Source organism: Streptopelia decaocto (assembly GCF_964273445.1).
Source record: "Streptopelia decaocto genome assembly, chromosome: 6".
Classification (NCBI taxonomy): domain Eukaryota; kingdom Metazoa; phylum Chordata; class Aves; order Columbiformes; family Columbidae; genus Streptopelia; species Streptopelia decaocto.
Window position 1 is genome coordinate 707664 of NC_138660.1, and position 20624 is coordinate 728287.

Consider the following 20624-nt stretch of genomic DNA (forward strand, 5'->3'; position numbering starts at 1 on the left):
CCAGAGCGGGTCCAGAGGAGCCCCAGGATGCTGCAGGGGCTGGAGCAGCTCTGGGATTCTAGAAGCGTGGGCATCCTTGGCAGAGCAGGGCGGCCGAGGGGAAGCAGTTTTGTAAGAGCAGCAAAGGGGAACAGCTAAATGTGGCCAAACGGGTTTCGCTGTGGAACTGAGAAAAAATAACTTGCCCTGGGATGAGTCAACTCTGCTCGGTTTGTAGAATATTGCATAACCTGTGAATCACACACCGGCTCACACGTTACACGGTGTAAATGCATGAATGCTCCCCGGGCGGCGGTGCTGGCCCGCGGGGTGTGCGGGGCGGCCGTGCGTGCGGCACTGCGGGGTCCCCGCGCAGGGGACGCGTCCTGCTCGCGGGGCAGCGGTTTGGGTGCTGGTCCCCGCTCTGCGCCGCTCACACGGGTGTGCCGAGTCGGGTGTACGCAGAGAAAAGGCCCCGCGCCGGTGTGGCTCGGGCGGATGAGGTTATGGGGTACAGGGCATGTACCCTGTTTTTTCTGAGATGCTGCGGTTGTCCGCAGCTGAATAGCACTGGGTTACATGTGCAGTGGCACAATGACACCTGGACATCACCCTCGCCTTAAGGAAGGAAACACCAGTTCTTCACCTACATATTTATTGTTTACAAGTTCTCTGGCTCCTGTCGCAGTTTTCCCCTCTTTGCCAGGCTCGGTGCTGTGGCTGCGTGGTGCTGGCAGTGTGCTGCGCGGTGCTGAGCTCCGCGGGGCCGGCGGCGTGCTGCGCGGTGCTGAGCTCGGCGGGGCCGGCGGCGTGCTGCGTGGTGCTGAGCTGCGTGGGGCCGGTGATGTGCTGCGCGGTGCTGAGTTCCGCAGGGCTGGCGCTGTCCTGCGCGGTGCTGAGCTCCGTGGGGCCGGCGGCGTGCTGCGCGGTGCTGAGCTCCGCGGTGCTGAGCTCCGTGGGGCTGGCAATGTGCCGCGCGGTGCTGAGCTCCGCGGGGCCGGCGGCGTGCTGCGCGGTGCTGAGTTCCGCAGGGCTGGCGATGTCCTGCGCGGTGCTGAGCTCGGCGGGGCCGGCGGCGTGCTGCGCGGTGCTGAGCTCCGCGGGGCTGGCAGTATGCTGCGCGGTGCTGAGCTCCGCGGGGCTGGCAATGTGCTGCGCGGTGCTGAGCTCCGCGGGGCCGGCCGTCTCACAGCGCTTTGCTGCTCTTCGCATCACGTCTGGGCTTTCAGTGATCTGCTCTGCAGCCTGGATGTGAGTTCAGTCTCTCGGAAGTACCTGGTAAACCTATTTACTTAGCGGCACAGAAGGGTTTCAATTCTGTACAAAATGCTGAGCACAAGTGTCGTCTTGTGTCCGCTTGAGTTTTCAAAGCTTTTAATGAGATTTGTGATTGATTTTTATTCTTTCCTACATCTTCAAGTTGAATGTAGAGTTTGGACAGTGTTTGTTCTTTGTTAGGGGATGATGGGGAGGATGGGCGGTGCTCTCGGAAAGGAGCAGCCCTGGCCGTGTGCATCTCTAAAACACTGACAGATGTGCCAGTAACTCTGTTTTAAAGCCCCTGTTCTGGTGTTGGCTCAGGCTGTACAAGGTGTGGTACACCCCGCTGTTCCTTACTCACCCGGTGTGAGTTACTCCAGTCCTGTTAAAGTCAGCAGGATTGTGGTGACTGATGTTATCCAATGTCTGATTCAATATCTGTGGGGTCTGACGGCGCCGTCCCTATGCGTGGCAGGAGCTATGGGGTCTGACGGTGCCGTCCCCACGCGTGGCAGGAGCTGCGGGGTCTGACGGTGCCGTCCCTATGCGTGGCAGGAGCTGCGGGGTCTGACGGCGCCGTCCCCACGCGTGGCAGGAGCTGCGGGGTCTGACGGCGCCGTCCCTTGCTGGTCCTGTTGATGGAATTATCGTGTTCCCGTTTAAAATGGGTCTGTGAGGCAGCGCGTCCCAGGCCTGCCCCGGGACCTGCGTGGTCTGGGCAGAGGCCGCATGTCCCCGGGTGCTCTGCCAGGCTGTGGGGGTCCGGACGCCGAGCCCGGGGCCAGGGTGACCTGTCGGCTGCTCCTGCGCCAATTCCAGACCCCGGGGCTGCCTCTGTCCCCAGGGAGCGGGTAAGTGCTGCCGTGTGCTCCTCTCGGGTCACAAAGTGAACCCAGATGGGTTCGGATGGCTTCAGCTTTCATGTCATTGCACAGGGATGGAGAAGCTAACAGGATACACATCATGGAGGCTGGCAGCCCTGCAGGCAGATTGAAATGAAATGTGATTTAAGATAGGGTATAACAGAGCATCTAGCCCAACAGAAGAACCATGACGAAACCTGTTCTCAGAATATATTAATGCAGTTCTGTTTCCTTTTCAATTAGAATATTCTGTGGTCTGACCTGTGTGTGTTTGCCGCGGACCAAAAGAGGAAGGAAAAGGGCAAGGATTGGGCACCTAGCAGTGAAAAGGAAACAAACCTGTGTTTTGACTTACGAGTATTTCAGCAAATTTGATGACAAGACTGTTTCTGTGGGAAAACGAAACTGGGCTCTCGGGCAGGCTCGGCTGGAGCTGCAGCTCACGATCAAACAGCACACGAAGGAGCCTGTGAGTGATTGTTTGCAGCCTTTCTAATCTAAATATTTAATGCAAAAAAGTATGTTAAATTTTAACGTAGTCCATGAGCAAACACACCACAAATGTGCTGGTTTACTGATGTTTTACTGTAGGGCTCTGGGTCTGTGCCTGAAACGAGCAGCTTGTTGGATGATATTGCAAAGGCGACACTAGAGGTGTTCCCGCAATCCGCTGATCGGAACAGTAGCTCTTCTGACTCCAGTATAGGCCTCTCCATCTGAACTCTGTTGGAAATGCTGACATCAGTAATACAAGACAGAACGGTAGAAAGACATTCCTAAGGTATTTTTTGTAGCACCTTTTAAATTAATTTAGCCAATGTGATGTTTAATTATGCGTAGTTGCAAGTTCTGAACCCCAGACAAGGTCCAGGTGTCGTCTCGTTTGCCTGTAGAAGCTGCCCAGCCTTCTGCTGTGGTTCCCACGCACAGAACTAAAAGCATCTACAAAGTTATCCTGGTCATGACAGTAAATTACTTCCTTGTGCGCTTTTTGAAGCTTTTCCATCTCTTCGTGATAGAAAATGAACTTTACTGCTCTGTGAGTAACAAGAGCCATGATGCTCCGGGAAAGCAGGAAATCTCTAGAAGCCGTCTTTCTTCTTTCAGGCTGTGCTCTGTGTAGCAGGGCTCGCAACTGCTAGAGCAGCTGGCTTGAAATGAGTGAGAAAATTGAGAGGTTCCTACCACATTGTTCCTAAAATCTGAGAAATCGGCCTTTAATGTGAATTTTGAAAATGCAGGCTTTCTATTTTGCTCCTTTCGTAGGGCCTTGGGATTTTGCCATCCCTTTATACTGATTGTCAGCTCAAGCGCTGAAGTCACGTTAAATGCCAAGTTAAAAACCCCTATGGAAATGAATACTTGTAATAGATACACACATGTACGTGTGGATGTGTATTTCTGTTGTGTTTACGGATGCCTGTAATATTCTAGGAGTTTCTATACCTATAACTGCAAAAGCCATTGCATGAGCTGTAATTCAGATCCCTTTGCTGACATTTCTAATTTCCACATCATGTTGTACCTCCAAGTTTATCTTTGTGTATTTATTTCAGTCTGTCTTAATTTAATGTTTATAATGAATACATATTAATCTAAAAAAGTCAAGAACTGTGAAAGCGCCGCGGTTGTTACGGCGCGTGTCCCGCAGCCGGCGCCGGCTGCACCGCGCTGCGGGGGATTGGGGGGCTTGGGCAGTGGTGACTGTCACCGGTGCCCATAGGGAAACCTCCTGGGGTGCTCTAACGTGGACTGGACACTTCAGCTGCCTCGTCTGCACTGCAATGATGTCCCTGGTTAACCCGGGCCGTCCTGAAGCAGCGCGTTGTGTTTGTGGGCCAGGCTAATGCGCGTCCTGCGGTTCCTGGTCACCCGGGGGTGACCCGGGTGTGCTGGCCCTGGCTGCTCCGCCTGCGGGGACGCGTGTGCTTCCAATTGCTCTGGCAAGGCTTTAATTAACAACACCAGACACGGGTGGGGGCAGTGCCACTTCCAGGAAAACAGGCACACCAAGCGAGGAAGGGAGCGAGGACGGGACGGATCAAAATGACTTCACCTGTGTTTGCCTCTCAAAGCATGTCCCTGCTGAGTCAGCAACCTTTCCTGTGCTTGGTGCTCACCTGCCTCAAGGGACAGGATGAGCAACGCAAAGGGCGTCTGACATCCCCGCAGAATCAAGTCAGTCAGGTAAAACAAGCACAGGACCATGAGCACCCTTCGTTAGGTGCTTCGTGTGTCATCAGTTTTGTGTGTGTGCGATGCTGTAACACCAGGAGAACTGCAGCGCGGTGCTGTGCCAAAAGGAACAGGCCACGGAGGGGAGAACGGGAGGTGTTTGTGCCTTTCTGAGAGCGAATGCATCCTTTTTTCTAAACTTGTTACTGAGAAAGATAATGAGCTTGAGTCTGATTTCAGTTCCTTCCAGGAAAACCAGAAAAAGGCGTTTATCCTGAGAGAGACAATCTTCTCAGTCTCTTGTTTGATCATGGGAAGCTTTCCTAAGTTTAGTTCTTTCCTGCTTTAGGAAAACCCTTCATCTTCTCCAGTTGGTAGAGATCAGGAGTTTTTCCTATTTTAAGCCCCCATATTGCTGGTCCCAAAGCGGCCCTTGGCTGCGGCTCCTCCTTTGGGTCTCCGCGGGTCCTGCTGCAGAGCTCCCTGGCTCCTGCTGGAGCCGTCGCCGCTGCTCGGACTCCTTGGACGTGGGTGCACGAGCGCCGGGGCCGCGGAGGCATGTTCCCTTTTCCCTTTTCCCTTTTCCCTTTTCCCTTTTCCCTTTTCCCTTTTCCCTTTTCCCTTTTCCCTTTTCCCTTTTCCCTTTTCCCTTCTGTCTCCACTTTCTCTTGGTTACTGCGACAGCGACAGCTGGTACCTGTGGGGCCGTTATTTCCTCGTGTTCCCCTCAGCTCGGCCCCGGCTGTGATGCAGGTTCACATCCCCGTCAGACTCATCCCTTTGATATTGTTACCCCTGTTGTTCCTGCTACCCGGGCTTTGCTTTTGCTGTGTGGCTTCCCCCCCGAAATGCAGCTGCTCGGGGTTCCCTAATGCTCTCGTTGTTTCTCCTCCAGAGATCGTGCCCGGTCCTGCTGGGAACCTGTATCCAGTGCAAGAGATCCGTTTATTATACTTACATGTGGCGAACTGGTAAGTAGGCTGTTTGAAACAGCATTTTTAATAAATACATAATGGAGCTGCTTACTTTCTTTTTGCTACATCAGGAAGATCTAGTCACATAATCGATAGTAGATTATCAGCTCTTTACAAGTTATTTTTTCCCCTGCTAGTTTGCTTAATCTGCTCTAAACCTTAAACAGGTGTGAGGATAAGGAGATTAATAATCTTTTATGATTCCTTATCGATAATGATCAGAAATACTTCACAGGGCGACCAGGGGGTCACGCGTGCGAGCTGAGGTGTGTGCACAGAACGCGCCGCAGGACCCAGGTCTGGGAAAACAGATTTCTAATATGTTCTTCACAGTAAGTTAAAATTAAGGATCCTGCAAGACCATTACTTTTATTCGTGTGTGAGACACTAGGTTTGTATTATGTAATTTCTATGTTCTGTTTAAACAAGAGATTAACAGATAACTTACATTCTTAAAAAAAAAAAGAAAAACAAGAAAAAAAAAAACCCTTGCAAAGGCACTTGTTTAAATTTAGTAAAAGCACAAGGAAATGATTCACCCAGGAACGGGACAATTTCTAATAGTGAAAGCAGCGCAATCTTCCTCTTGTTCCTCCCTCTGGTGGACCCGGAGGCGCGGGCGGACAGGCAGGTCTTTACTTGCTCTAGGGGGCAGCAGCTCATGATGTTTTGAGAAATACTCTGTTGTCCTTCTCAGATATTGTGCACAAGTTTAGAAGTTTGGTTCCAGTTATAAATGTTAAATATTTTTTTCTGAAGCTCTAAGTACAACTAGATCTTTATTTTAAGTGTGTAAAAGTCTTCACAATGTGCTGCACAGAGGCTACAAAGTTTAAGGAAATGCTGATTTTTAAAAATAAATGGTTAAGATTACCTTTGTAAGTCTGACATATAATAATAGATACATGATTTTTACCAAATAGCATAGAGTGCATGAATTATTGCCATCTTGTTATAATAAGCTGTTCATATCATGCTTTTGATGTGATGTGCAACTTTTCTTCAGCAGTAGTAGTCAGATGTTTTATGGGACACAGAACATGCAGCAGCCCATAGTGGTTTTACTTCTTGTTCTCGTTTACACGTGATCGTCTTCAAAGTTATTTTGCCCCTTTAATTTTTCAGGCCAGTAGTCTGGTTTCATCCCATTCACCGCATGCCTTCCCAGAGACCAGTTCATCACCGTTCCTGCAGCGCTGAGCCAAGGCAGCTGATGGAGCTGATGGAGCTGAGCACCACCGAGACCCCAGTGAGCAGCAGAGGCCCAGCAATGCCGCTCACAACTCAAACCCCAGGAGGACTGGCAGGAGCGTTTCCACTCGTGTGTGCACACATACCCCGTGTTCTCTACAAACAGCTGCCGTTTCTTCTGGTGACGTCTCTGCAGAGCACGGCTGCTGTGCCAAACCGCGCACGGCTGCTGTGCCGGTGCATTTCCAGCACGTGGCTCCAGACGGGCTGCTCCGGAGTCCATGGCGTGAGAACAGAAAACGGGTTTGGCAACGCAGATAACCAGCAGCCTCTGTACAGTAGCCGGTGGTAAAACCAATAACAAGCAGTCTCTGGTAAAACCAATAGCTTTTCACCTTTATTTTAAAGTCCTTCCATACCCATCATTACCCTCACTGCAGTATATACGATATTGCTCTTAGGCTGTCTTGCCTCCAAACTCTATGATGTGTCGTCTTTGCATAAAATGGTCAGAATTTTCAGCGAATACCCCCATAATTTCCTCCACGCTGTCTGTGTCTTGTTACAGCTCCATCACTGTCCTTCTCATCCCTCTTTCAGTTTCCGCGTGCACGCGGAGCCCCCTGCAGTGCTCTATCGTATCAGTGGGTATTCCATCCCTCCTGGCTCCCGCGCTGTCGGCTGCGGTGCTGCCAGCTCCGCCACCCCCCGTCCCCGCCGTGTCACCAGCCACCGCGGGTCACCTCAGCCCTTCGACTGGCAGGGCGTGCTGCTGACATGCTGGGGAAAATGGGCTTTATCTTTGATAATCCTTCAAAATCAAATGGTCAGTCATAAAACGGAGCTGCACGAGGACAACCGTACCGACAGAATTGGTTTTGAGACGTTCCTTTATGTCTTTTGTGGCTCGGTGCTTTCCAAATCACTGTCACTACCAAGTAAGCTTTATGGACACGGCCACTGAATTCCCAGTGTCATTATGCTTGTTTCCTGTATTTGGCCGGTTTATTCAGACATATTTAAGGTAGCTGAGGATAACTAGAAAAAGCTCTTGGTGCTCGAATACCTCTCACTGCTGGGTGTCTGATATTAACCTCTCTCTTAGGAAGAAAATAAGGAGCTCTGAGCTTTAGTTAATGTCTTAAACTTCTAAGGATTTATTTGACCAGTCTAGTCTGTGATTGATTAGTGTAAAATGTGTAGGTAACCATTTCCTACCACTGTGAAGATGTTTGTCCCCCAGGTACAGACAGTTGCTTCTTAGACCCAACTACTGAATTGAGAAAGCAGAATTCTAAATGTATATGCCAACCGATGCAATTGTTTTCTAGTGAGAAATCTTTACAAACAGCTTTTGTGACAATAGGAACGTGATACCAAGCCGGAGTGTTCCTGCACGCGGTCTGTACGGTCTTGTTCTGTGTGTTTCATCCCAAAGTTCAGCAAACCAGGCTGTGAAACAGAGCTGCATTACTGAAAATGCTTCACTACTTGTTTCGCCATTTAATATTTATTAAAAAAATACTAAATATTCAAACATTGAGAAGGTAATCTGCATCACAAAAATCTGCTCTTTGGTTCTCAGATACTCTTGGTTATGTGATCCATGCTCATGATACTCGTACAAAGTGGACAATGTTAAACTAATACGCAAAGGTCTATCCTTCACTGAAGATCTCTAGGTACATTTCCAAAAAGTAATTGTATTTGATAATCAGTGTTTGCTGGCAGAACAGAGGTGCCCTAAGTTTGTTCTAATTTAAACCTCCTTCATCACTGACAGAACCTCTGCTAGGTGGTTGAATACTGCTTGACCTGCTGGTCCCACGTCCTTGCTCTCTTCTTTTGCAGGATCGCTGCAGACTGAACACTGTGCGTGTTTTAGGCACTCACATGCCTGTGGCTGCCTTTGACTAAACTGGTTCCAAGGATGAACTCCATGCAGCTGTGGCCTTTGTTACCGATCATTCGTGCTGTACTAATTTCAGACGACGTGAAGGTACGTTACTGCGAAATCGCTGCCGAGCTGGTTCTTTGCTGTGCACATGTAGGCGCCAGAATCGCGGGGCCGGGCGCTGGGGATGAGCAGTGTCCCGGGGGGCAGCAGCGTGTGCCCCGGGGCCGTGCCCGGGTGCCCTGTGGAGAGCACGGAGCGGTCGGGCAGCTCCCAGGAGATGTGTGGGGCGGGGGTCCCCAGCGCCGCGCAGCGGAGCTGAACCGCGGCCCCCGGCAGCGTGCGCACCGTGCGCGGGGGCCGGCGCGTGATGCGCGGGGGGGAGGCCGCGACCACCACGGGAACGCTCACGGAGTCGATGCCGGCGCTGTTGTGGGCCTCGCACACGTAATTCCCTCTGTCGTGCACGGTGGCTTCTCGAACGAGCAAGGTGCCGTTCTCCAGCAGCGTGTACCTGCCGCTGATCTGCGGCCGACCCAGCACGCGTCCCCCCGGCAGCGTCCACGCGGTGCTGGGCTTGGGACGCCCGTCGGCCAGGCAGTGAAGGGACAGCGTCTGCCCGCTAACGCCCGTCACCGGCCCCTCTGGGCCAGCGACAATAGTGGGCTTCTGGCCAAGCTCCAGGACGATCAGCTTCTCGATGTAACCAACCTTGTTCCTGGCAGCGCAGCGATACCTCCCGGCCGTGTCTCGGTCGGGGCTGGAGATGGTGAGGGTACCAGTGCTGCCAGTCAGGAACTGGGGTGTCCTGATGCCCCTGGCAAACCACGTCCCGTTAGGCAACATCCAGCTGATGTCGGGCGGGGGGTTTCCATCCACAGAACAATTCAACGTGGTGGTTTTCCCGGGTGTTGCTATTATTTTTTCGTTGAATGGATTTTTAAACATCGGCCGCCTTAGCATTTCTAATACCTCCAGCTGCACCACCAGCACACTCTCTCCCGCATCATTACGTGCCACACAGATAAACTCTGCTGTGTCGGAGGGCCTGATGTTCCGAATCTCCAGCGTCCCGTTTTTGTGCACTGCAATCCTGCTCCCGTAATATGGAGCTGTCAGGAAAATATTATCGGGCATGATCCACGTAATCTGAGGGGGGGGTGTCCCTTCTGCCCTGCAGTCGATGTGTTTCTTTGCATGTCTCACTGCCGTCACCTTCATGATCGTTTTGTTCATGTGTAAACCATTTATGACAGGTGGTTTAGCAACAACGTCCAGTTTATACAATTTTGTATCATCCCCTCCAGGATTTCGAGCGACACACATGTACTCCCCAGCATCCAGCGGCGTGACGCGGCCGACTGACAGAGAGCCGTTGCCGTGCAGGATGTGTCTGGCTGTTGACGAGGAGATCATGTCACTGGAAGGCAGCAACCAGAATATTTTTGGCTTGGGTTCTCCAACAGCCTCACAGTCCAGCAGTGCCGTATCTCCAGCTTTCGCTTTAACGTACGTCTTGTAATTGTGCTTTATCCGGGGGGCTGCCATGATGACGGTGATGTGTACCTTCATTTCATCTCTCCCCAGAGTGTTTTGAGCGTAGCAGGTGTAATCTCCTCCTTCTGCTACTCCAGCTTTGTTGAGATACAGAGTCCCATTGTCAAAGAGGATGTATCTGCGCGTCCTGTGTCCGCCGTCGTCTGCCAGCATGGCGTTGTTGATCACCGTCCCATCCGGCAGGCTCCAGGATATCTCTGGTGCGGGCGACCCAGAGGCCTTGCAGTCCACTTGGAAATCTTTTCCGTATGGCACCAGTTTCCTGAAATACTGTTTCTGGTCAATCTTGGCTGGCTTCATGGTGATGCTGACCTTCATCAGTATCAGATCATCTCCAATTTTGTTTCTTGCGACACACAAATAGTCCCCTGCATCCTTTTCAGTGACCGCCTCGATAACCAAGGATCCATTGGGGTAGACACGGATTCGACTTCCCATTCTGTCGTGGGAGAAAGAGGAAGAGAATTAGGGAAGAAAATGCTGGAGGTGGATGCTGAGCACTGCAGGTGACTGACAGGATTCACGGCACGACACAGAAAGCGTCTTTTTCTCCCCAAAGGCGCCGTGTCCGCATCACCCGCCAGCCCAGCGGGTTGTAACCCAGTGCGGTGGCTGGTTTGGCTGCTGCGCGGGTGTGCAGGTGCGCCCTGGCTGCATGGGGGTGCCGAAGCTGCACCGTGCCGCCTCTGCCACCCGACAGCTGGTCTGTGAGCAACCGAGCCTGTCGAACCTCGCGTCCCTCGTCCCGCCGCTGCTCTGCCCGCGCTTCTCTGGCAGACACCCATGCCATTGCCCCGGCAGGTGGCTGGCCATGCTGTCCCCAAGGCCACCGGCACCAGCTGGCACCAGGCAGGGCCCTGCGTGTCCCCCAGCCCCGCCGGCTGCTCTGGGCTGGCGCTCCCCGCGCGAGGGTGACCTGTTACTGGGGCTCGGCAGAGGCTGCAGAAGCCTCTTCCTCCCACGTCCTGCTTCACAAATCTCTTGTAAATAGCTTTTGCTCCTATAAAATGACCAAAATTAAGCCAATGTATGATTAACATCAATTTCCCTAGTTCGGATAAGATTTGTATCTATCTTGGAAAGACCTCACCCGCTTATGACAACTGATGTGGTCTGTCATTAGACGTATAATAACGAGCTGTCACCACAGATGTTTCACCGCTGTTAAATGTTTAAAAGTGAATGTAGTTCACAACATATTGTTTCAGTGATGTAACAGGCGTATATGAGCACCAGAGAAAACAGCGTCTGAAGTTTCAAGGAGGTGGGGATAAAACAAGACGGGTACCTGTGGAACTGGTCCACCAGCGCCTTGGAGGGCAGCCGCCAGATGATCCTGGGCCTGGGCTCCCCGGTGGCCGTGCAGTTCAGGAGCAGCTTCTCCCCAAAGCTCAGCTGGGTCACTTCCTGCGAGGCGGTGGCTATTTTTGGCAGCGTGTCCCTGCGTTCCACCACGAGGGTCACCACCCTCCTCTCCGAGCCGGTGGAGCTCGTGGCGATGCACTCGTAATTCCCGCTGTCGGCCGGGCCCGCGTTGCTGATGTGGAGGGTCCCGTTGGCGAACAGGAACAGCCTGGCCTTCACTAACTGCAGGGGCTTCACCGCCGTGCCGCCAGGGAGCACCCAGTGCACCGTGGGCTGCGGGGTCCCGTGCACGCTGCAGGGGAGTTTCAGGTTTTCCCCCATTGCCCCTTCAACTCGTTGTCTCTTCTCTTCCAGAATAGCGGGAGGTGCCGCAACGACCTGCAGCTTCACAGCCAGCATGTCGGTGCCCGCCGGGTTCTTCGCCGTGCACGTGTAAAGGCCCCTGTCGTAAACAGTGACCTCCTCGATAACCAGCGTGCCGTCCGGTTCCATGTGCGCTTTGCTGTCTCCCGGGGAGGAGCCGGAGAGGTGGGTTTGATTTGCCAGCAGCCAGGAGATGCTGGGGGGGGGCCTGCCCTCCGCCGGGCAGCGCAGGGCCAGGCGCTGGCCGGGCCGCGCGGTGAGGAGCCGCCGGGCGCCGGCGATGCGTGGCGGGTAGGCCAGCACGGCCAGCGTGGCCAGCAGCCGCGCCGTGCCCAGCGGGCTGCCCGCCGTGCACAGGTACTGCCCGCGGTCGCCCAGGCCCGCGCGGGCGATGGCCAGCGTGCCGTTGGCAAACACGGTCCAGCGGCCCTCGGCACGGCTCCCCGCGGCGTCCGTCCCTGTGGGCACAGCGCAGCACGTCAGAACCGCCTCCGCTCGCCCCGACGCTCCCGCCCTGTCCCGCGCTACCTCGCCCGATACCAAGACACCAGCGATTACAAACATAACAGTGTTTGCATATACAGTGACAAAGTTTTAAATAAGACCAAAACTTAGTCCTCAGTAGTGACCAAGTTTGGATAAAGCAGAGGGGGCTTTGCATATTCAAAAACATTTTGGTGTAGCTTTAACTAGATTTGATGGTCTGTAAACACAGACGATTTTCCTTGTGCCTTACTGTTCTGAAATAGCAGGTAACATACAATAAACATTGAAATCTTCTCACGGTAAGTACAGAATGATAGTTAAATACACGTGTATAGATGTATTTATTTTTTATGTTTTCCCTAAAGAATTGTTTCATAATTAGTAGTGAGACACTCCAGCAGATGTGCTGGGATATCTTCCTTTTTCACTGTTTCAAAGTTCATATTTTCTGACTAATTCTGATACTTCCTGGCACTCTTAAATGGGGCAACACTTGAGCTTGGCACAAAAACCATCTGCCAAATTCCTACACTAGGACAGAAGGTAAATTCCAGAGAGGGTGATCGAGCTTACCTGACGGTATCTTGGTCCACTGGATTGTTGGCTGGGGGTTACCGGTAGCTTCGCAGGGAAGAAAAGCATCGGAATCAGCGAGCACGGTGAAGGCGGCTAACCGTCCGCCAGCGATGCTGGGCTTTGCAGAACCGTTCCTGCTGGAAGGGTCCCAGCCCGCGGGATTGCTGGTGGTCGCTCCTTGATCTCGTCTCTTTCCAGCCCAGCCCCTGACAGAACCGTCGCTGTCCCTGTCCCTTCCCCACGCAGCACGCGGGGTTGTGATCTGTGGTGGCTTCAGCGCGGTTGGTGTGACAGCTGGCGTGTCACCCCTCCCTGTGACTTTGGCAGAGGGCTCCTGCCAGAATGGGGTTTCGCCCCCCAGGGGCAAGGTGGCTCTGGCAGCAGGTGCAGGTGGCCCCGGTGCCACCAGGGCTGGCAGCGGGGGGAGACGCTGGCCATGGGGAGGGAGGATGTCCCTGGATGCCGCAGGAGCTCTGGTACCCGACTGGGTTCCTGCTGGGAACGTGGGCTCTCTGATGTGGTGGTCTTGGAAGACCCTCTGTGCCGTTTTCCGGTGTGACGTGTCACCTGTGGCTGCGGTGGCTGTGCTGTGCCGAGCAGGGTCTGACCCAGACGCCACCCAGAGCAGGGTGGGCCCTGTGCTCATGGTCCCTGGAGGCTCTGAGCACAGCCGGGGGGCTTGGGTTGCGCCGGGGGGGCTCTGAGTGACATGGCTGTCAGGCGGTGACGCGGCTGAGGGTTGGGTGGTGACGTGGGTGTCCCTCCGTGTGACCGGGGTGGCCGATGTCCTCGTGGCTGCTGTGGGCAGGGGCTCAGGAGCCGCAGGGCTGTTGGGGACCCTCGGTGCTGGTGTTGCTGTCCCCGAGGTGGTGGTTATGCTCCCGGGGGGAGGTTGTGCAGCCGTGGGGCTGGTGGCCACAGTCCGTGGTGCGGCTGCTGTGGTGACCGTGGCTGTGGGCACAGTCCGTGGTGCAGTTGCTGTGGTGATCGTGGCTGTGGGCACAGTCCGTGGTGCAGTTGCTGTGGTGATCGTGGCTGTGGGCACAGTCCGTGGTGCAGTTGCTGTGGTGACCGTGGCTGCGGGCACGGTCTGTGGTGCAGTTGCTGTGGTGACCGTGGCTGCGGGCACGGTCTGTGGTGCAGTTGCTGTGGTGACAGCCGTGGCTGCGGGCACAGTCCGTGGTGCAGTTGCTGTGGTGACCGTGGCTGCGGGCACGGTCTGTGGTGCAGTTGCTGTGGTGACCGTGGCTGCGGGCACAGTCCGTGGTGCAGTTGCTGTGGTGACCGTGGCTGCGGGCACGGTCTGTGGTGCAGTTGCTGTGGTGACAGCCGTGGCTGCGGGCACAGTCCGTGGTGCAGTTGCCGTGGTGACAGCCGTGGCTGCGGGCACAGTCCGTGGTGCAGTTGCTGTGGTGACTGTGGCTGCGGGCACAGTCCGTGGTGCAGTTGCCGTGGTGACAGCTGTGGCTGCGGGCACAGTCCGTGGTGCAGTTGCCGTGGTGACAGCCGTGGCTGCGGGCACAGCGGGGACCACGGCAGCGCTCTGGCTGCCGGGCACGCTTGGCAGAGCAGGTGTTTTTAGGGGCCTCTTCCTCCTCTGACCTCTTTTTCTTCCCACTTGGAACGCTTTACTTTTGGTGATTTTGGTGTCAGTTTGAGGAGCAATAATAGGTGCAACTGCTGGGTTCAGATTCATTACAGCCATGTCTTTGGCTGCAGTAGCTGCAGGACTAGAGTAAGACTGTGGCTTTGCAGTGGGAAGGTCTGACTTACCGTTGCCATAGTGAGCACTGCTGTGGTTCACACCTGTTGAAACAGGCACCAAGTGCAAAGGAGATGTTTTGGACACAGAAGACGCTGCCATAGTTTCGGGAAGCGCGGTCGGAACCTCTGTTGATGGCAACACATCTGTCCATGGATTTGGCAGCTTTGTAACCTTTTGTTGTGCACCATTTCCAAAGCGATGCTCCCGAGTCATTTTTCCTCTTGGGGAATTTTTTTGTGAGGTTCTAGGTTTAATGCTGGGTGGGACTGATTGAGGGGCAGAAGATGCTGTAGTACCAATGGTCTGGGGCATTTCGGTAGCAACATGAACTGTGTGGATCGCCGCCATTGGCAGGCTGGTGCTGAAAGGTGGGACTCTGCCAGGATTTGTCTGGAATGGAGCACTGGGCTCTGACGTGCACTGAGGAGCGTCCCGGGTGTCCTGTGCCACCAGAGGCGTGACGGGCGCGGGGGCTGTTTGCCTTGCCCCGGGTTCCCGTTCCTCTCCCCTGCGCGATGCCGGGTGGTGACGAGCACCTGGTGGCTGCTCCAAGGGCACGTCCAGGGCAGAGGGGGAGGACAGAGGTGCCTCTGGGCCAGACTGGTGGACGGAGCTGCTTACGTTATCTAAGGTTGGGAAACTCGATACATATTTCATATTCAGTTGAACATCCGCAGCCACAGCTGTATTTCCTCTCACAGATCCTGGCCTCCCAAAACTGTATTTGTGCTCTTTCATACCTGGGATACGTCCTGGTCTAACAAGTCGTCTCCTACCAGCCATTTTCCTTCGTTTTCCGTGTTGCTGGTGGGTCTGGGGTGTACGAGTTGTGCCATCCTGCGTATTCGGAAGTTGCTGATGAGTAATGACAGCTGAGGCCAAGGGTGGCTCAGGAGTTACTCGTTTCTGAGCACTGTGGACATAACTGCGACCAAATCCCAGACTTGGTTCACTGACGCTCACTACAGATTTCTGATCTGTTTTGGTGGAAATCTTACCAACAGACTCAGTAAAACCACGTCGCTCGTCCACTGTGCTCTGGGAAAACACAGACTTGCTGGTGTCCGTGATGTCTGTCTCAGGTGCTGTAGATACAGATTTTAAGTGCCGGTTATTACTTTCCTCAGAATACACCGAGCTTTGTGCAGCAGGGAGGAGTGCAGACGTTCTGCTTGCTCCATTTGGTACAGTGGATTGTTCTATACCGTCTGCTGATATTGGACTTAAGTCAGCTCTTTCCCCTGGGTTGGTAAGCGTGGGGTCGAGGTGTGTTTGTGGCGCTCTGCCGTCCGCTGGCTCGGGCGGCGGGGAAGGCGAGGGCAGGGGAGTCGCCGTCCCTGTCCCCAGGGGGGAGCTTTTCCTGGCAGGGGCGCTGCCCGTGCTCAGCCCGGCTGCCGCGCGTCCCGTCGCCCCCCCCGCGGCAGCTGTGGTGGCTCTCGCTGATACCGGGATCATGAATTCTTCTTCTGGAGACAGGACATCACCAGATGCTTCCTCCTCATCCCCAGGTGCTTCTGAGAGCTTACGGACTTCAACAGGTGGCTTTGTTGCAACTTCTCCTCGTTTTTCTACCAAAGTCGAGTTCCTCTTTGTTTTTTCCAGAAAGGCTGCCCAGCGCTGCGGATCGACTCTCCTGGCTGAGGAACCGAACTGTCTTCTGTGGCCTCTGAACCGCCGGCCGCTTCTGTCCCGGTAGAGCCGGTAAGCCGTTCTCCCGGAGCTGTTCCTTTGCTGTGCGCTCGGTGCCACCTGGTCCCTGGCTGCGGCAGCAGATTCGCGAGCTGCCGAGGCCTCCGGAGCAGCCGCGGGGCGGTTCTGTGTCACAGCAGGGGCCAGCACCGCGTCACCGGAGCCGTCGCCCTCGTCCCGTTCTCCCGCAGCCACGTGCTTTGTCTGCAGAGTGGTTTCATCCTCTCGAACCAGCACTTGCAGAACCAGGAGATCGACACCGTACTGGTTGGCTGCCACACATGTGTAGTAGCCGCTGTCTCGCTCTGTCACCCCTTGAATTCTCAGGGTACCGTTGTCAAAAACATGTTTGTTTCTTACAGAATGATGGAGAATCTCATGCTCAGGTAAAACCCAGCTAACGGCCGCGTCAGGAACAGCGGTGGATGTGCAGGGAAGGTCGAGTGTGCTGCCAACAGACGCGGAAACGTGGGCTCCGTTGACGCTGTTGTGTTCCACGTCAGGATCAACCACAGTAATTCTGAAGGCGAGAGCATCTGCGTCATTGCCGTTTGTGCCTATGCAGTGATAAAGCCCCGTGTCGAAAGTGTCAGCCATCCGTAACGTGAGCGTTCCAGTCTCAACTACCATGATTCTTCCATCCTCGCTGATGTGAGGAGCTCTGACTTTGCTTCCATCAGCCAATATCCACTCGACTGCAGGAGCCGGGTCTCCAGTTGCTCGGCACTCCAGCTGGACAGTCCCCCCGACTAAAACCGTGTGCTCCGTTTGTGTTTGGTTGTCCCTGGAGATGATGGTCCAGTTATTTCTTGCCTGTTTATTGTCGGCACTGGGCAAAATAATCTGAGCGTCCGTGAAGTACTGGATGTGCAAAGTGCTGAGCGTGGTTGCTGTCCTGTCCAGCTGTAATGCCACTTGGCTCTGCATTAACCAAGATGGTTCAGCTCTCAGTTCAGCCTCTATATTGGTAAAAAGTTCATCTTTTTCGGAGTGGATTTGTTTGTATTTGTAAGAAGGCATGTTATGTGCCAGGACATTCCTTTCCAGCTTTAAGGGAGAACTACTGTACAGCGCCAGGATGCCCCAGAGCTGCTGGATCTGTTCGTAATCGATGCCGCACACAAGAGACGCTGAGAATGATGTTCTGAGCACTGTGCTGTTGCCATCTCTGTCCAGCAAGATGGGAGACAGTTCTTTAGGACTTTGGATGTCGCAAACCAAGTCGCCTCGGCTTCCTGCTTGGTCGGTCATGTTCAAAACCACGGATCCCAGCGGGGCCACGAAGTCCTTGGGGGATACGGAGCCGGCGTCCCCGTCGGCGGGCAGGGGGAGGTCCCGGGATTTGAGGGAGCCGTGGATGGCTGGCTTCCCGCACGCCAGACCCACCGCAGGAACGGCCGCCAAGCTCCTCCCCTTCTGATTTCTGGGACTGGCACAAACTGGGCACTGCTGAGCACCAGAACTTCTGTCTTTTTTGCACTTTATAACATCTGAAGGGAAGAAAAATGCAGTAAACTTTTGTGATAGAGTTTTTGGTATTAATAAAGATATACAGCTACTAGCAAGTTATCCTCTTGAATATTAACAAAGTTTATCCTGAATTAACCTAAGACAAGCTGTGAGATTTCCCCGCTGAAGCCGCCTCTGCGGCGCTGTGTCCTGCTGTCTGGGGACACGCAGGGCTGTCCCACCCAGGGACAGGCTGTCACAGCCGCGGCGCCACCGCCCACGGAACCTCCGTGGGTCCTGCTAATTTATTTTTGGAAGAACTGAGGACAGCGTGGCCTTCGCTCTTGCCAGTTACATAAGAATCAGTGTCGTATCCCCTCTGGGTTCTCCTGGTGCACAGGAGGTTTGTGCTGGCCAAGGAAAAAGCTCCGTTAAGGAAAGCTGCGCTTGGGAACGGGTTAAGACCAGGGGACTCGTTTAATCTGGGAAACTGAATGATACTGATCAGTTTATCCTGATTGCATGCACCTACAAAAATTCTGTCTTCCAGTCGTTCCTGGGAGAAGAAAGAAAGGGCAATTACCTTTAGCAGAAAGAACAAGGTGCTGTAACGGGACTGAAAAGCACAAACTAAACCTTCAGCTGACCTGCTCTCTGTTGGGCCCATTGCGCGAAGCGCTGAAGGCGGCAGTCGCAGGACCAGGGGTTCCCGTGCAGGTAAATGCTCTCCAGCTCCGGCAGGTAGGAGAACATCTCCTGTGGCAGGGAGGTCAGCACGTTGTCAGACAAGTAGATGTGCTTCATGAGGGAGATTTTGAATATCTGGCTGTAGCGCAAGGTGACAAAAGTATCTGGATGAAGCTGCTTGAGTAGATTTCCTTCCAGGTGGACCAGCCTCAGTGATGTGAGTCCATAGAAAACGTTGGGATTTACAAATTCAATTTTATTGTGGTCCATATGCAACCGTACCAAGCTCTTCAGACCATAAAAAACATCCTGCTGAAGTACTCTGACCTTGTTATAACTCATTTTTAACACCTGTTGATGAGAAAGTAAGAAGTGCATAATATAACCTGTGTTATACTGTTCTAAGGCTCCTCACGGATTTTGACTGATGGTTACCCTGTGACCTGAAGGTGCTTCAACAGACCAGTAGTGTGACTGATGGGGAAAAACCTTAGCGGGAGGAATTCTCTCTAAGTGTAACGTTAGCCGCAGGACCACCAGGATGCTTTCTGGTTCCAGCAGTCCTCGGGATGACACTTCTGCCATCACATTTATGTGATGCAGTGGTAAAAAAAATAAAGCAATGCTTAGATCTCATTCAACAAATCCCAAATAAACCACACTCAGGAAAGGGTAAGCAGAACCTGACCATAAACAGTGGTAGCCCTCGTCTTTCATATGGATACAATAAGGAACAGGAAAACAAAGTGCTGCAGACCACTGGTCTGCTTCCATTTTCAGTATTACTGCAGATTGTTTAAAGTCATAACAAAAATTAAGTCATTTAATTCTTACCTGTAAGGAATATAAATCACTGAACACTTTATCGGGGATTGTATGTATCTCGTTGCTGTGCAGCATCAGTAGCTCCAGTTTCTCCAGGCCAGAAAAATCCGTTTCCGTGAGCCGCAGCAGCCGGTTGTACCTGGAGCAGACACGCGCACCCGCCGCGCTGGTCAGGCTGCACCGCGCAACACAGCCGGTAAACCACAGCAAGAGAGCAGCTCGGGGGTGCAGAAAGGGAGGCAGCACTGCTGGTTGCTACCGTGACATTTTAAGTCACTCCTTCATGTCAGCACATCTGGTTACTTTTGCAGGGCTGTTTTCTGAAGACTATTCCGGGTGGACATGGAAAATAATGGCAAACGTGCGGACAGGAACACTGGTTTGGGGCTCAGCACAAAGAGCAGGAGCTGGCGGCGGCAGCGGCTGGCGGTACGAGAGGCTCCCCGCAGCGAGGGCTCCCGGCACGGCCGACACCGGAGCTGCCCTGCTCTGCTGAGACCCGTGGGCACCGGCGGTCACCTTCCCCCAGGAGCTGGTGAGTGGCACCGGTTGTGACGTTCCCCCAGGACCTGGTGACCAGCACCAGCTGTGACCTTCCCCCAGGACCTGGTGACTGGCACCAGTTGTGACGTTCCCCCAGGACCTGGTGACCGGCACTGGCTGTGACATCCCCCCAGGAGCTGGTGACCGGCACTGGCTGTGACATCCCCCCAGGAGCTGGTGACCGGCACTGGCTGTGACATCCCCGCAGGACCCGGGGACGACGGCTGCCCGTGGCTGTGGTGCAGGTGGGTTCTGCGGTGTCTCGCTCTGCTCCATGTCCGCCCTGTCCAGCTGTGCATCTTGAATTTTACGTGCACTCCCATAAACGCGACAGATGAAAGCACAGATACTGGCATTGTGTGACCTTTTAACGTCACAGCCAAGTCTCTGAGGATTTTAATACACACACTAGTTTTCCAGCACACTGTCTGAGCTCTGAACCATCTTTTCCCAAAAAGAATTCTATTTCAGACTCCTGCTGAGTTTCATGTTACAGATGCAAAATGTTTGGGTAATATACAAGAATTCATTGAAGTTCAGAACTTCTTGAACTTCTTACATGCCCTGTGATACATCCCCAAAATCTCCCCTTGGTGCTGGCAGCCTAAGGCTTTGCTAGCTGTGATTGCAGCCACTTCTGAATACTGCAGAACATTAAGCTCTTAAGATTTATTTATTGCTTGGGTTAATTTTTAGCCCTAAATCTGGAAACTCTTAATTATGGCTTTGTAAAGTGTTGAAAGGTAACTGGTCAGAAGGTTTAAACTCTCGCTGCTGAACGTACCCCAGATTGATGCGCTCCACGTCTGGAGGGATGTGCGGCGGGACGGCGGTGAAGTACCGGAACGTGCAGTGCACCTCGGTGGGGACGTAGCAGGCGCAGAGGCGGGGACAGGCGGTGGCAGCGGGGGGGGCAGCCAGGCAGAGGGCCAGCAGGGTCCCCAGGCAGCGCGCTGGGCCCCCGCGCGTCCCCCTCATCCTGC

At 53.8% G+C, this 20624-nt stretch overlaps 2 protein-coding genes and 1 long non-coding RNA gene across 5 annotated transcripts in view; 1 reads left to right on the forward strand and 2 right to left on the reverse strand.

The window, feature by feature from the left end:
* LOC309441857 overlaps positions 1-3702 on the forward strand; it is a 35161-nt gene extending 31459 nt beyond the window's left edge. For all 3 annotated transcript variants that reach the window (XR_014184484.1, XR_014184485.1, XR_014184486.1), the window contains exons 2-3: positions 2346-2571; positions 2694-3702. This is a non-coding gene — a long non-coding RNA (uncharacterized lncRNA). The remainder of the gene's footprint in view (positions 1-2345; positions 2572-2693) is intronic.
* Positions 3703-7930: 4228 nt separating this feature from the next.
* LOC309441852 (immunoglobulin superfamily member 10-like) lies at positions 7931-10709 on the reverse strand. Its single transcript, XM_082057019.1, has one exon. The coding sequence runs from the start codon at positions 10329-10331 to the stop codon at positions 8427-8429; it is 1905 nt and encodes a 634-aa protein (XP_081913145.1). The 5' UTR covers positions 10332-10709; the 3' UTR covers positions 7931-8426.
* A 2786-nt stretch (positions 10710-13495) lies between these two features.
* On the reverse strand, positions 13496-17631 carry LOC309441594 (immunoglobulin superfamily member 10-like; the record flags this gene model as incomplete). Its single annotated transcript, XM_082056397.1, has 2 exons — positions 13496-14230; positions 15349-17631. Coding segments are annotated over 2 exons (3018 nt in total), but the record flags the coding sequence as incomplete, so codon positions are not given.
* Between the last annotated feature and the right edge of the window lie 2993 nt (positions 17632-20624).

What these genes read in the sequence shown, in the direction of transcription:
- LOC309441852 (XM_082057019.1), bottom strand. Translation starts at nt 10,331, where the DNA reads ATGGGAAGTCGAATCCGTGTCTACCCCAATGGATCCTTGGTTATCGAG.